The following is a 14113-nucleotide window of genomic DNA, read 5'->3' on the forward strand; positions in this document are numbered from 1 at the left end:
ACCTTCCTCCAATTCGTGATCATGGGTGTAGACATGGCTTTGTGATCCTCCATCCCGAATCTCTTCAAGATTTCCATGCAATATTTCCCTTGACCAAGGAAAATCTCTCCATCTGTCTACCACACCTCCATGCCTAGAAATTAGTATGTAAGTCCTAAGTCCTTCATCTCAAACTCTTTTGCAAGGTCCCTCTTGCAGTCTTCTATGAGCCCTAGTGAACCTGTAAGAAACAAGTCATCCACATTAAGAACAAGAATGAGAACCTCACCACCAACCATCAAGTAGTAGAGGTTAGCATCCACTTCACTCTTCACAAAGCCCATTTCCTACAAGTATGTGTCAATGCACTCATACCATGCTCTGGGAGCCTGCTTGAATCCGTACAATGCTCTCTTCAATCTGCACACGTGGGTCTCTTTGTTGTGTGCTATAAAGCCTTCTAGTTGCCCTATGTATACCTCCTCCTTTAACTCACCATTAAGGAATGTTGTCTTGACATCCATTTGATGGATCTGCCAACCCATTTGTGCTACAAATGAGATCACAGCTCTTATAGAAGTATACCTGGCCACTAGAGCAAATGTCTCCTCGTAGTCTATTCCCTCCTTCTAAGAGAACCCCTTGGCCATGAACCTTGCCTTATATTTCTTGATGCTACCATCTACACCATGCTTTATCTTGTTGATCCAACATGATCCAACAACTGTTCTATCTGTTGGTCTAGGAACTACCTCCCACACATCATTTTACATTATTGAGGAAATACTCCTCAACCATAGCAGCTCGTCATACCTAATGCTTTGCAACCTCCTGATAGTTGGAAGGATCACTATCTACCGACTAACTAATGCCACATAGTCATTGAACTTGGTTGGTTGTCTCTGTTGTCTAGTACTCTTCCTAGGAGCTCCCACAAACTCATGAGTATCCCTTTGTGTCTCTTGAACCTCACGGTTCCTACTGCCAACTGTAGAGGATGAGATATCAACCTCTAAGTCTTCTAGATGCATTTCCTGTTGCATTTTTTGCTCCATGCTCTGTGAAACTTCACCACCTGAGCCTACACTTGTACCAATAATTGTACTTTTTCTTTGTTGCCCTTGACTAGGCCTTGGAGCTTCTGTTGGCTGCTCACTCTGATCATTGCTAGCAAATCTTTGGGCCTTCTAAATGCCTTGTCCTCCATGAACTTTACATCATGCCTAATAATAATTCTTCTAGTCCTGGGGATAAAAATCCTATATGCCTCTGACGTTTCACTATACCCAACAAAGTACCCGCTCTCTGCAGTCTGATCTAACTTGGTACCACCTGTAATATGACAATATGTCAAACTCCCAAATATTATGAAATGGCTAACATCAAGCCTCTTTCCTATGAAAACTTCCTCTAGTGTCATCCTCCCTAGCACCTTGTGTGGAACCTTGTTCTAAATGTAGACTATTGTACTACACAATTCTGCCCATAAGTAGTGGGGCATATCTTGGTCATGTAGCATAGATCTTGTTGCCTCCGATATAGAACGGTTCTTCCTCTCAGCAACTCCATTATGTTGTGGATTGTAAGGAACAGTCCACTCTCTCTTGATTCCTTCCCTGCTATAGAACTCCTGAAAGTTATTTCCTTTGTACTCCCTCCATTGTCTGACCAAAGAACTTTTATCTTCTTTCCTGTCGAGTTCTCCACTAGAGCCTTGAACTCTTGGAACCAACTAAAAACCTCATGAAGTATATCCAGGTCTTCCTAGAGAAATCATCAATAAAAGTAACATAGTACTCATATCCTCTAATAGACTTTGTCGACATTGGTCCACATACATTTGAATGTACTAGATCAAGAAAACCTTCAAATCTAGTGTCACTTTGTGGAAAAGATGCTTTCGCAAACTTCCCCAACACACATCCTTTACATACATTATCATGCTTTGTGCTCACCTCTAGAACACCTATCACTGTCTCACGAAGCAATTTGAGTGCTCCATGATGAATATGGCCCATCCTCCTATGCCGTAGCTCTCCAAGATCTCTAGGATTACAACTGCTCATGAGTGCCTTAGGAGTATCAAACTGCAACCTATAAAGGCGACCACTCCTAACTCCAATAGTTATGGGTGATTTTCAATCCTTGTGCGTAATCAACACATGTCCCTCTAAAGGGTACATTATACCCCCTATCCTAAAGAACACATAGAGAAATCAAATTCATACCTAACCCTAGCACATGGAACACATCATGAACTAGAATTATCTTTCCATTCTCCCTCTGAAACTGAACAGTCCCTTTCCCAACCGGGTTGAGTTTGGACAAGTTTCCAGTAGAAATCTGGATATTGGTGTTCTCCTCCTCATAACTAGAGAAGTACTCTCTAACTCCTATCATATGAAATGACACCCCACTATCTATATACCAGATAGTTTGTGAGGTTGTGCTCACCATACAAGCTATAAGTGCAAACTCATCTTCCATTCTACTAGAGGGTTCTTCTACACTTGTTGAAGTTGCCACCTGCTTCTTTGCCTTCTTCCTTTCTCGGCAATCACTGACATAGTGACCATACTCATGACATCCAAAACACTTGACCTTAGAAAGGTCCTTCTTCTTCTCACTTTGTGAGTTTGATCCTTTACAGTTATCCCTTCTTTGCTTTCCCATTCCCTGCTAGGGCAAAGTTCCCCTGTTCCACCTCACTGTTCTAACTCTTGTTGGCCCCATTGACAAGACTTTGTCTAAACTCCTCCTCAGTGAAATGAATCCATAGTTGATCCCAACTCGATAAGATATCTCGTACACTGATAACTTGAACAAAGACACTCCATTGTTTAGAAAACCCATTTAGGGCTATTCTCACTAGCGCATCATCACTGGGACTATCTCCAACAACTGCTAACTCGTCCTTGACCAGTCTAAGCCTGGTGAGGTATCTTGTAACGTCTTCTCCCTGGTTCATCCGAGTATTCTTCAACTTCTCTCTAAGAATCATCTTCCTGTTAGTGGTAGCATTCTGGTACAAATTCAAAATGGCATCCCACATCTTATTTGTTCTGTCTAACTATGAGATATGTGGAACAATATGATCCTTGACACCATTAAGGATAATCCTCCTCGCCTTGGCATCGTCCTTCTTATATGTTGCAAGCTTTGTTGCATCCGTTGGTACAACTACAACACTGGTAACATAATCCTTGATACCATTCTCTTACAACAATAAAGCAATTCTGGCCTTCCAAACACCAAAATTCGAAGCACCATCCAATCTGTCCTAATCTCTCAAACAAGCTGAAGCCATCAAGGGATTAAAGCAATAATAAATCTAAAGAGATCACACTAGGTTATATAAACCCTTAATTTCTTTCCTAGGGAAAAACTCTTCTACCCTCAACACTCCTCTGATACCATGTGAAAATTAATACTATTGCAATCACTAATTATTAATCTCCTATCATAAAACGATTATTAAACTGCTAAAAATAAATTCTCAGCTAATATCGAAAAATAACACAACTACAATTTCACTAATAAAATACGGAAAGAAATTCACAATACAAAGAACACAATATTTTCAGACAAATCATTCTTAGAAAAACCCCTAAGGGAAAACCAGTTCTACAGATGAAAAATATATTAACTTCAGCAAATCAAGAGATACAAAATTCCTTGCCTCTCACTGGCAAAATTCAAACAACCTCCTAATTTCTCTTGCTAATATTCCCCACTGCTATCCCCAACGCTATCACTGTGCCCTTGCTAACACTGCAAGACTGTTTGCTATCACTGCAAACTCATTTGCTAACATTGCAAATGTTTCTACAACTCTTCTTGTTCTATGTACTATTATATTCTCCAAATGCCTCTCTTGACCCCCTTTTATACTACTTAACCTAGAGGTTTCTAGTTTTTTCTTGATCGAGACAACTCAACCAAGAAGCTTCTAGTTGCTTCCTAACCAAAAAGTTTCTAGTTGCTTCTTGATTAAAACAACTTAACCAATAGGTTATTAGTGGCTTCTAGGAGTCAATTAATTAGCAAATAATTATTTTTCGTAACTCTTAACAATTATTTGCCAATTAATCACATGAGGATGAACAGCTGTCCAAGCTACCTAAAACTAACAGGGATCACATACAATCCATGACGATTTACAATAAACATCTCCTTATGAAGGTCTCCATGAAGAATCTAGAAAGTTACAATAGGCCACAGGACAATATTATTATATTATTATAATTTGAGCCCCATTTATAAATAATTAATTAATTAAAGAAATTTTTTATAGCATTATTTAATTTTTGGAACCACTTTAATTAATTTAATTAAGTCATTTTATTTAAATTGGGAGCATTACATTTGCAAAGAAAGTTTACTGAAGTTTCCTCCCCAGTTTCAAAGAAGAAAATGGTAGTTAATGAAAAGGAAAGGATTGAAACAATCAACATTGGTTATACTAAACCTATAAAGGTTGACGTCAAGTAAAAGAAGAAAGTTGTTGTATTGGAAGATAGACCCAAGGAACACTATAGTTCATGTTAGAGATGCTTGACCATCCTGATGGTGTAAAAATAATAATGCATAATTATTATGATCATCCTATGACAAGAAAATGATCAGAGAAGAAGTAATCATCTATTTGCCCCGGAACAACCTTGTTCCCAATGCTAATAAAGATTGTTTTAATTGAGCAATTGATGAGCATTTGACTATGAAAGCTACTAGCCCAAGAAAATAAGAAACCGACTTTGAAGATGAAATACAGAGAATTATGAGCAAGAAATGTGTTGCTGCACAGAAGAAGCTTATTGAATGTATAAAGGAAATGAAAAAATATATTCATGTTGTAGCTCAGATCTACAAGTATTGTCTTGGGTGACCTACTAGTATTGAGAATCACAAAACTCCAACTAACTAAAAGGCTTAGCAAAATTAATTCATGAAAATCGAACAAGGATAAAACTTAACCAAAATTTGAACATGGGGTAAAAAATTGGGTAACAGCATCATAAAATCCCATTGTTTGAATTGTAAACCTTGGAGTTGCCTTAGTTGATCATATAGTTCAGCATTTGAGGATTTATTGTCAGAAGGATAGAATACTTGGCATTTTATTTTGTGTTGGCAAGTGTCACAAAACATACATCAAAACTATCATTATGCAAATCTAAAGTTACAAGGCGAGACTGTGATGTCCCTGTCTAATCTAGCAATCTATATTAAGGAATGAGATATAATAAGAATAGTTCTGCTTGATAAACAAAAAGATGGTTGTTAGACAGCGATTATAAAATATACAAAGAATTGCAAAAGTCAACCATTATACAGCAGCAATTGAAGATCTCTTATATAAGCAATCAATGAATAAATGTCAGCAATCCTACAATGATTGTGATTTGATTTATTAAGGTTGAGCAACTACATCATATAAATTAATGGAGGGTAACAATTTGTTTAAACAATGATATGGTACGAGCAGCAACTTAAAACAAACAAGTCAGATGGTCTGTGAAGGGCAGCGATTCATTGTGTAGCAGCAATACTTAGTCAAACAAATAATTAATAGAAGCTTTTGTTGCACAAACAGGTGTGATTACCAAGAGATTAATTGCCCAGGAGGTGCAATGAAAAGTTGAAAAACTTTTATACTCATGGGCTCTTGGCTCTTTGTAGAATATTAAAGAGACATCAATATCATTCCAAAGGCATTCAATTTTTTATTCTGATTATTTTATATACATTCAGATTCAAGTGGAAATAATCTATTACCAGTTACAAAACCAAGATTGCATGGGCATAGAAGTTTTGTTCAGAAACTGCAACCCTCCATTGCCTAAACAGTAAGTGTTATATCAGAGATATCTATAGTCAATGAAGATTAGCATTGAATCATTACCATTACAAAGTTTTATCAGGCGAGCAATCAGATCATACCAGTAAGCAGTGATAGATTTGCAAATACGTCAAAGTAGATGTCTCAAACACAAAAACAGTTCTACACTTGGATAGATCTTTCATATTGATATCATTTGTTCCTATATTGTTCAATATTTAGATGAGATAAGAACTAAAGCATCTGCAAATTGGATAAGGCATTATATACTTCAGATCTAACTAGTAAATGCCGCAATCATATTAAGAAGATATCACAAATAGTGACTCATATATATACTTGATTGATATATTGATATGATACATTTCTTGTTCTTGCATATTGATAGATATCTAGATCAATATAACGTCCACAATTGAAAAAGATTACTTATTAGATATTCAAGATCAATTTCTTTCTCTAAGACATTTAATTATAATATAAGGATAATCATTGCAAACCAAAGATAATTTCCATCATTTGCTACCATTGCATTAATAATAAGTAGATATTACAAATAAGCATACTGTTACTATTCAAACTCATTTGTAGCCAATTAAAATAATGATTACAAGTTTTAGATAGAAAGAAATCCCTTGCAATTGAAATTATAAGAAATTAATTCCTACACCCTTAAAGATTAACTAAGGGGACGATGCACTAAAAACACTCAATGATTCAACGCAAACTTACAAGAAAGACTATATTACCTAGCAACTTTCTGTGCAGGACCATAAGAAACTGTAATTGCATCTACATTAAGATAATTATCAAGTCACCTAAGTAATTGAATAAAAATTAACTAGGTCAAAGAATTATTACATAACCGATAAACCAGAACCATATGAATGAAGGAAAACAAGATATGCGTTGAATGACAATCATCAAAGCTTTCTAATACACCCCACAGATAAACTAACACACTGCGAATCCAGAAGATGAATTTTACGCAGAAGGCCATGAGCTCGTAATCAACTTGAATTTATCAAGTGATGATGGAATGTGATAAGGCAGATATTGAAGGAAAAGTGAACTGATGTAAGTAAGTTGGTCTGCAAACTTCATCTACAGGCATAACATTTAAGAAAAAATAAACTTGTATTCTTCTCCTCAAGATTTGTACAATTGTTTGAGGAGCATTTCAGTTTCTTCGTTAGGACTGACAGTTTTTCTCATTTGCTCAAGAATCTCAGTATCAGTTTTACCAGCTTCAATATATGTTCGCAGGAAAGAATTGTACATCTCAGTGTTAATACAATTCGTATCTCTGATGAGTTCAAAAAAATTCTTTGCACCTTCAACATCTCCATGCTTCTCAAAATGTGTCAGTATGGCAAGCACGATTGCAGGTTTTGGGTGCCATTGAACAACTGTTCCGACTGATACAATATTCTTCATTGCCATTACAGCCTTTTCAAACATACCATTATGTATGTATAATTCAGCCATCATATCCCAACTACTAAAATTTGGTTTGCCTCGCCTCTGCAAGATGCGCTGAATAAGCAATTCTGCCTTTTCCAATAAATTTTCCTTAACATAAAAACTAAGAAGGATGTTTGCAATTTTGACATCATATGTAGCATAAACAGATTCCCATTCCTTAAAAATATCCTCAGCTCCCTTAATGTCCCCAATTTTAACTAATGAAGAAAGAATAAAAATATAGCTTCTGTTAAAAACTCTAGGGTAGGCAGATTTCAATGATTGCCAGCTCCTATACACTTCCTCTTTATTGCCAATACTTGCATACATACTGATAAGATGCTCATATGCAGAATTACCATTTTGAGGCATCTTCCTCTTTACCTCATCCAAAGCAGATTCTGCCTTGTCAACAAGGCCAGCTTTTACGTACACGCTTGCCAGAGTGCTGTAAATGGTCCAGTATTTGTTCATGACACTGTTACTCTTGACCTCATCCATCACTTGCTCCATTTTATCCAAATCTGACACGGCTGCATAAAATTTTATCCAAATGGTGTAAGTGTATGAATCTGGCAGAACACCACTCTCCCTCATTTTCTGTATCACCAATGGCACCTTTTCAAATTGAGATGTTTTCATATATAGATTCATTATCACATTGTAGTTAAGTACAGATATATCATAACCAGACATTTCCATCTTTTCCATTACTGCCTCTGCTTTTCCAGCCAATTCTTCTCGTGCATAAACATTCAAGAGTGCACCATATGTGAATTTGTTCTTTTCCACATCAGAAAGACCTTCTAAATACGTTTCTGCACTTTGTATGCCATGAACTTTACCTATTAAATCTAAACGGATGGCACAGTCAGCTGAAGACAATCGATACCCTGGATGACAGAAAATCCATTCACATACCTGCACTTCAATTTCAATTCAGCAGTGAGAACCATTTTAACAAACAGAACCAACTCACTCAAAAACCTAAAATCTCATTCCAATTCTATCAGAAGACAATCCCTACATTCCACAAAAACACACATGGAAAGCAAGAAAATTAATTTATTGTACATCTAGAGCATAATAGGACTCATTTCAGACTATGGATATTGATTATAAATTACAAATCTATATTAATTTTCCACAAATTTCATTTCCAATTACACCAGATCTTAGGACAATGTGTGAATGCACACAAATTGGATGGTAGTGATTGGTTTTGAGGAACCATATCATCCTCAGTATATCACAATCATCTAGTAAAGCCCCTATTGATAAATTGCCTTCTACATTCACTTGGGCTACTAATATGCGATTCATTTTGTTGCTTCCCTCCAATCTCCTCACAAGAGAACCTAGGCTACACATCCTCAACAATCCCATCTGAATATGGATTAATGTCATCCACATTAATTGCTTCATGTAAGCCCCGTCATTCCACCATGTTGGCACACAAATGCTCATGCTATACAAGGTCATTAGAGCATTGTTTAGTCAACTTCTTGTGGTTCATCATGTCAATGGCCACAAAAGTGCTCCAATTGTACTCGCACCTGAAAATGCTACAGAACTGGGATAAAATGCAGATGGAAAGGGTTTGAAGATTGGGTGATTTTTGCAACATAATGTTCCCACTGAAAATCTGGATGCACAACGTTTGGAACTCCATGCATGATTTAGTACATTTAAACTTGGCAAAGTTCAGCAACTTTTCAGCAAGTCACATGCCTGCACTTTGCCAGCGATTTTTTTGGCATGTCAATCATTTGCCTTGTTTGCCCCACAAGTTAACAAATTTCCAAGTTTTGAACTATGATGCAATGTACTACTGCTTGGACATTGAATGATTGATCAGTAAAAAACATTTATTGACTTCATTAAAGAAATGGAACACAGCTCAAAAAAACAAAGCAGGAAACAGACATCAAAAGTTGGAAAAATGGAGGAAAAGGAATTATGCCAAACTTTCGTGTAAAACTGCCTCTCTGAGCCGCAATTGTCAAACCACTGCAGTGACATCATATAGAAATGGTGATCAGACGGTGATTTCATCACATGTTCTTTAACAACCAGTAACAACCAACAATGTTTCAGAAATCCTCTTGTTTTTTTTGTTTCTGTTGACATTTGAAATAGCAGGTTTACTCTAGTCTATTAAATATGTGTAAACTCCTCTAAAGACACATTAGAAGAATTTGGATTGAAACTAAGTGGAGTTTAGCAGAGCTCATTGGTTCAATTGACTACTACAGGAAAGTTACATAAAATACATTAAAAAACAAACTGGTGTAGAGATCTTCAAAACAAAAATAGGTTTCATTCAAGCTGGCTAAGAGACCTAAGATTGTTTTTCTCCATTGAAATCACTGGTGTAGAAATCTTCAAAACAAAAATAGATTTCGTTCAAGCTGGTTAAGAGACCTAAGATTGTTTTTCTCCATTGAAGATGATGAATATGTGCATTTTTCCTCCATTTTCTTCTGTTTTTTTCCAAAAGTTTGGTTCTCCAAGACAAACATTGACTCTTATTATGTATGGTACTTTATTCTCTTGATCTTTTTTAAGCTCGTTGTTATTTACTCGTCTAAAAAGTACATAATTCAACCATCATATAGATCTGTATGTGACGACTACTTGTAGGCTTGGTTTTCATGGCTTTCTCTAGCTTACAAATCCCGTTTGGCATCAAAACAATTTCTTTCTTTTGTAGTAAAATTGAAGTGTTCCATAACTCGCGGCAAGTCATGTGAGATCAGGCGGGTCACAAGACGTGGAATGCCTAGTGAGTATATATGACCTCCCAAGCCATGGGTCATGACCCACATTACTCACCATGACCCGCCGGATCCGTGGCTTATGACCTGCACACAGCAGCAGTCATCTGCCAAGTTAAAATTTAAAATCCAACCTATTTTTTCCCTAAATTTTTTTTTGGCATCTTTTCATTGTTGCCCTAAAGGGTGTATTATTTGCTTGTTATGAGAAGAAGTAAGGAAGAGTGGGAGAGGAAGCAGCAGGGAAGAAGAGCATCAAAGAATCCAAAAATCACATTGGGGAGGCCATAGGTTTGCATTGAGAGGCTAGAACACGATTTAGAGCCCACGCAGTTGATGTTGATCAGAGTGGCAATTAGCAGGTAGAGACTATGGCTTGTCAGCCATCCAGGACCTACCTCAGATGCCTTTGTAGGAGGTAGATAAACTACTCTGAGGTTGAGGCTAAGCTAAAGCCTAAGATATAGACTTGTTCTTGCTTACACAACTGTTTGGGAACATTCAATGTCAGAGATTCATGGATTTTATATACATTTGACAATATTTATAATTCTACATATATATGTTTCCAATTTCCTTCAGCTACAATTTACCTCTGTACTTATGTGATGGATGTATGTTTGTGTACGTGATCAATTAGCTTCTATTTATTGATGTTATAGTGTCTTTAACTATGTTCCCCCAAGTTTCCAGGAGGGAGACAACAGGGGACATGGGTTTCTGGGACGGCAATTTTTTTACCGATTTTGGGAACAAGAGGGGATGGCAAATGGAGACATCTATATAACAATAGGGAAAAAATTTAAATATATATATATAATATTTATATGAAAACATGGATAAAGCGTGTAATTATACATAATAGAACCTTAAAATATAAGAATAGCCAGAATACATATGCCAAATTTGTGTTACTTTGAAAGTCGAAGTCTAATTTGTTCTAGAAGCCAAAGTCAAAGTCCCCTAGTGTCCCAAGTGTCTAAGACATTTTCAAGAAGGGGACGGCTGAAAATATACCAAGGATGCGTCCCTGGGTAACACTGGTCTTTAAGCTTTATTCAATAATGAGTGCATGAGACAAGTTTTAAATCACTAAAAATCTCTAAATCTCAAGGGACTTTCATTTTCCCGAGTTGTAGTTGAGTCAACCTTGTCAAGTTTGAGTCAAGTCCAAGTCATGGAACTATGAGTAAAAGTACTGAGAGTGATTTTGCAAATTCATGCACACAAAAAGATTGAGAGGGAGGGCTTTGTTGTCTTTGTAAAACAGGCATTGAATCACCTCATTGAAGAAGAAAATCTCTATGAAGAAGCAAAGAACCTAAATGCAGAAATTGATGTTGTGAAGATATCTCAGTCAATGGAAACAATGAGAAGGATTGTGGAGGCTCTTGTAGAAGACTATTAAGGAGAGATGCCAAGATCAACAAGTCCCAGTAGTCCCACTCCACAAAAGAAGAGCACTAAATCCATGATGAACCACTTCTACCAAAAACACTTCACTTCAAAGCTGAGAGAAAGATTGAGATTCCCCATTTAAAGGAGATTTGGATGCAGAAAACCTTGACTATTGTTTGGCACCAATGGAGCTAAATTTTAATATCAGGTCTAGTGGCAGTGAGATAGATCAGACTACCCACTAGTTGCTTGTAAGTGGTTTCATCAATAGGAGGAGAATTATACTTAGTTGACAACTCCAATCCTTTCTCCATAGGTGTAGAAGCAAGATTACAATCCTGCATATGAAACCAGTCAAGCAAGTTCCTGGCATACTTAGATTGAGAAATAAGGATGCTACCATCAGTGTACCAAACCTTAACACCTAAACAACAATGGAGAAGCCCCAAATCCGTCATATCAGGATCCTTGCACAAGTCTTGTTTAATTTTCTCAATCAAATGTGTTGAACTACCAACAATGATCAAGTCATCCACATAGACAACAAGAAAGAGAACATCATCACCAGAGCATTTGATATACAAATTACTATCAAAGGGCAACACTCAAAACCACGAGCAACCAAGTACTGATCAATCTTGCCATATAGAGTGCTTTCTTAAGCCAACATACATGGTAGACTTTGACATCAACCTTGAGACTAGGAGCCTGCATCATGTGGACTTCTTCCTGCAAGTCACCATTGAAGAAGGCACTCTTAACATCCATCTAATGGAATTTCCATCCAAATTGAGTTGTAATGATGAGAAGAAGAATTGCACTCATCTTGGTAGTAGGAACAAAAGTCTCCTCATAGTCAATGCCCTCCCGCTATGTAAACCCTTGAGCAACTAATCTAGCCTTGTATTTAACTAAGGTACCATTTGCGTGATACTTGACCTTACACACCCATTAGCAACTAATAGACTTCTTCCCTGAAGGAACATCAGAGAGAACCTAGGTGTTGTTCTTCATAAAAAATTGATATTCCAAATTCATAGCATGTTCCCACTCTAAAATCCCTTTTGCCTCTTTAAATGTTTCAGGCTTATAAATACTATCAAGGTTGGCCATGAGAGAAAAGTTAACTATATTTTGTTGCTTGCCCATATTTCTAGAGGATGGACCCTCAATGAGCTTATCAAAATGAAGAGTACCGAATGTGCCAACATTAGATGGAGGAATAATAACTGGAGCTGGAGTGCCAACAATTACATGCGAATATATCCAATATCAAATAATAATAATGCACACAGAAGAGAACAAAAGACACAACGATTTAACGTGGTTCGACCATGCCCTAGGCCACGTCCACCAAATAGCGAGTCCAATATTTTTATTATCCAATGATTACAACTTGATTACAATTTGTCATCCCTTATAGTTCAATATTGTTGCAAGAAGCTCTAGCTCATCACACCATATGAAATCCCTATCCCTAAGCCATTTTATACAAGATTTTTACCACTTACAAAATTAGGGCTAGAATAATTACAACATGTCGGCCCCAAAAAAATAGCCCCCAAAAAAAAATTCTTGGGGGTTGCGTCCCCAAACCCCTGCTCAGGGCCCGACCTGACCCTAACCCCTTGAACCCTGCCGAGGAATTGTAGCAAGTGTATATTACTTCCCTAATCAGTCACTAGAAACTAACAATCTCCCACTTGGAGACTAATCCTGTAGCAATACAACTACTCCATCAGGCTCTCATTGGATCAAACCACCCTAGACTCAACTGTTCTTTTATTCTACTCAGTCTAGAAGACCAATTGAAGTTGAAGAGGAGTTTAGCTTCTCCCTTGTCACTACCTTTGTAAACATATTTGTTGGATTATCATTTGTATGTATCTGAAATGTCCCTTTACTGGTTTTATATGATATTTCAAGCCTCAAATCAGATTTCAAAAAAACCAAACAACCAATATTACAAAGATCCACCAATTTCTCAAATAAACCCAAATCGGGTATGTCCGAAGTAGTGCCAAAAACTTCACAACTTCACAAATTATTAATAAATCTGAAAATGGACATTTTTACAGAAATTTCAGCAGCATAACAGCCTACAAAATGACATTTCCAAATTTGTATAGCCTTTACACAACAGCTCACAAATGTAGGACAAATCTATGCTCAATCGGGCTCCCAAAATTAACACAAAAATGCCCGGAAACACCACAAAAACACTCATAAACTATCTCAGAAGTTTAATCACGTCCCAATACATATATTCAGCTCTATTTTAACATCTTAAAATCTAAAATACAACAGCAACCCAAACTGATATGAAACACTCAACTGAAAACACCAAACTCAAACCAAAAACAACCCCGAAAACCCACAAATCGGCACTATTCAGCACAAAGGCAAACTCTGTATGAGCATGCACATGGAATGGCTTCAAACTCCCATCCTTAGCCTTCTTGAAAACCTGCAAACTCCCGTTCTTGGGTCTCCTTCTCCACAGGTTTGGCAGCCTCTGAAGAACAACAAGAAAATCAGCAAAAATCAAGTTCTGGAATGAGCCCAAAATGCCTCCAAACCCCTTAAAAGAGGGCATAACCCTAACTCACGTCCAAGAGGGGTTAATAAAATATAATTTAATAATATTTTTTATTTA

General features: G+C 36.9%; 1 protein-coding gene across 1 annotated transcript in view; it reads right to left on the bottom strand.

The window, feature by feature from the left end:
• Positions 1–6621: 6621 nt before the first annotated feature.
• LOC149569631 (large ribosomal subunit protein mL101 (rPPR4)-like) overlaps positions 6622–14113 on the bottom strand; it is a 51344-nt gene continuing 43852 nt past the window's right edge. The window contains exon 3 of the mRNA XM_089822342.1: positions 6622–8203. Within this exon, the coding sequence (XP_089678468.1) occupies positions 6968–8203 (1236 nt within the window). The 3' untranslated portion in view covers positions 6622–6967. The remainder of the gene's footprint in view (positions 8204–14113) is intronic.

Source organism: Cupressus sempervirens, chromosome 3 (assembly GCF_028749045.1).
Source record: "Cupressus sempervirens isolate cs-2001-9-10 chromosome 3, ASM2874904v1, whole genome shotgun sequence".
Lineage (NCBI taxonomy): Eukaryota > Viridiplantae > Streptophyta > Pinopsida > Cupressales > Cupressaceae > Cupressus > Cupressus sempervirens.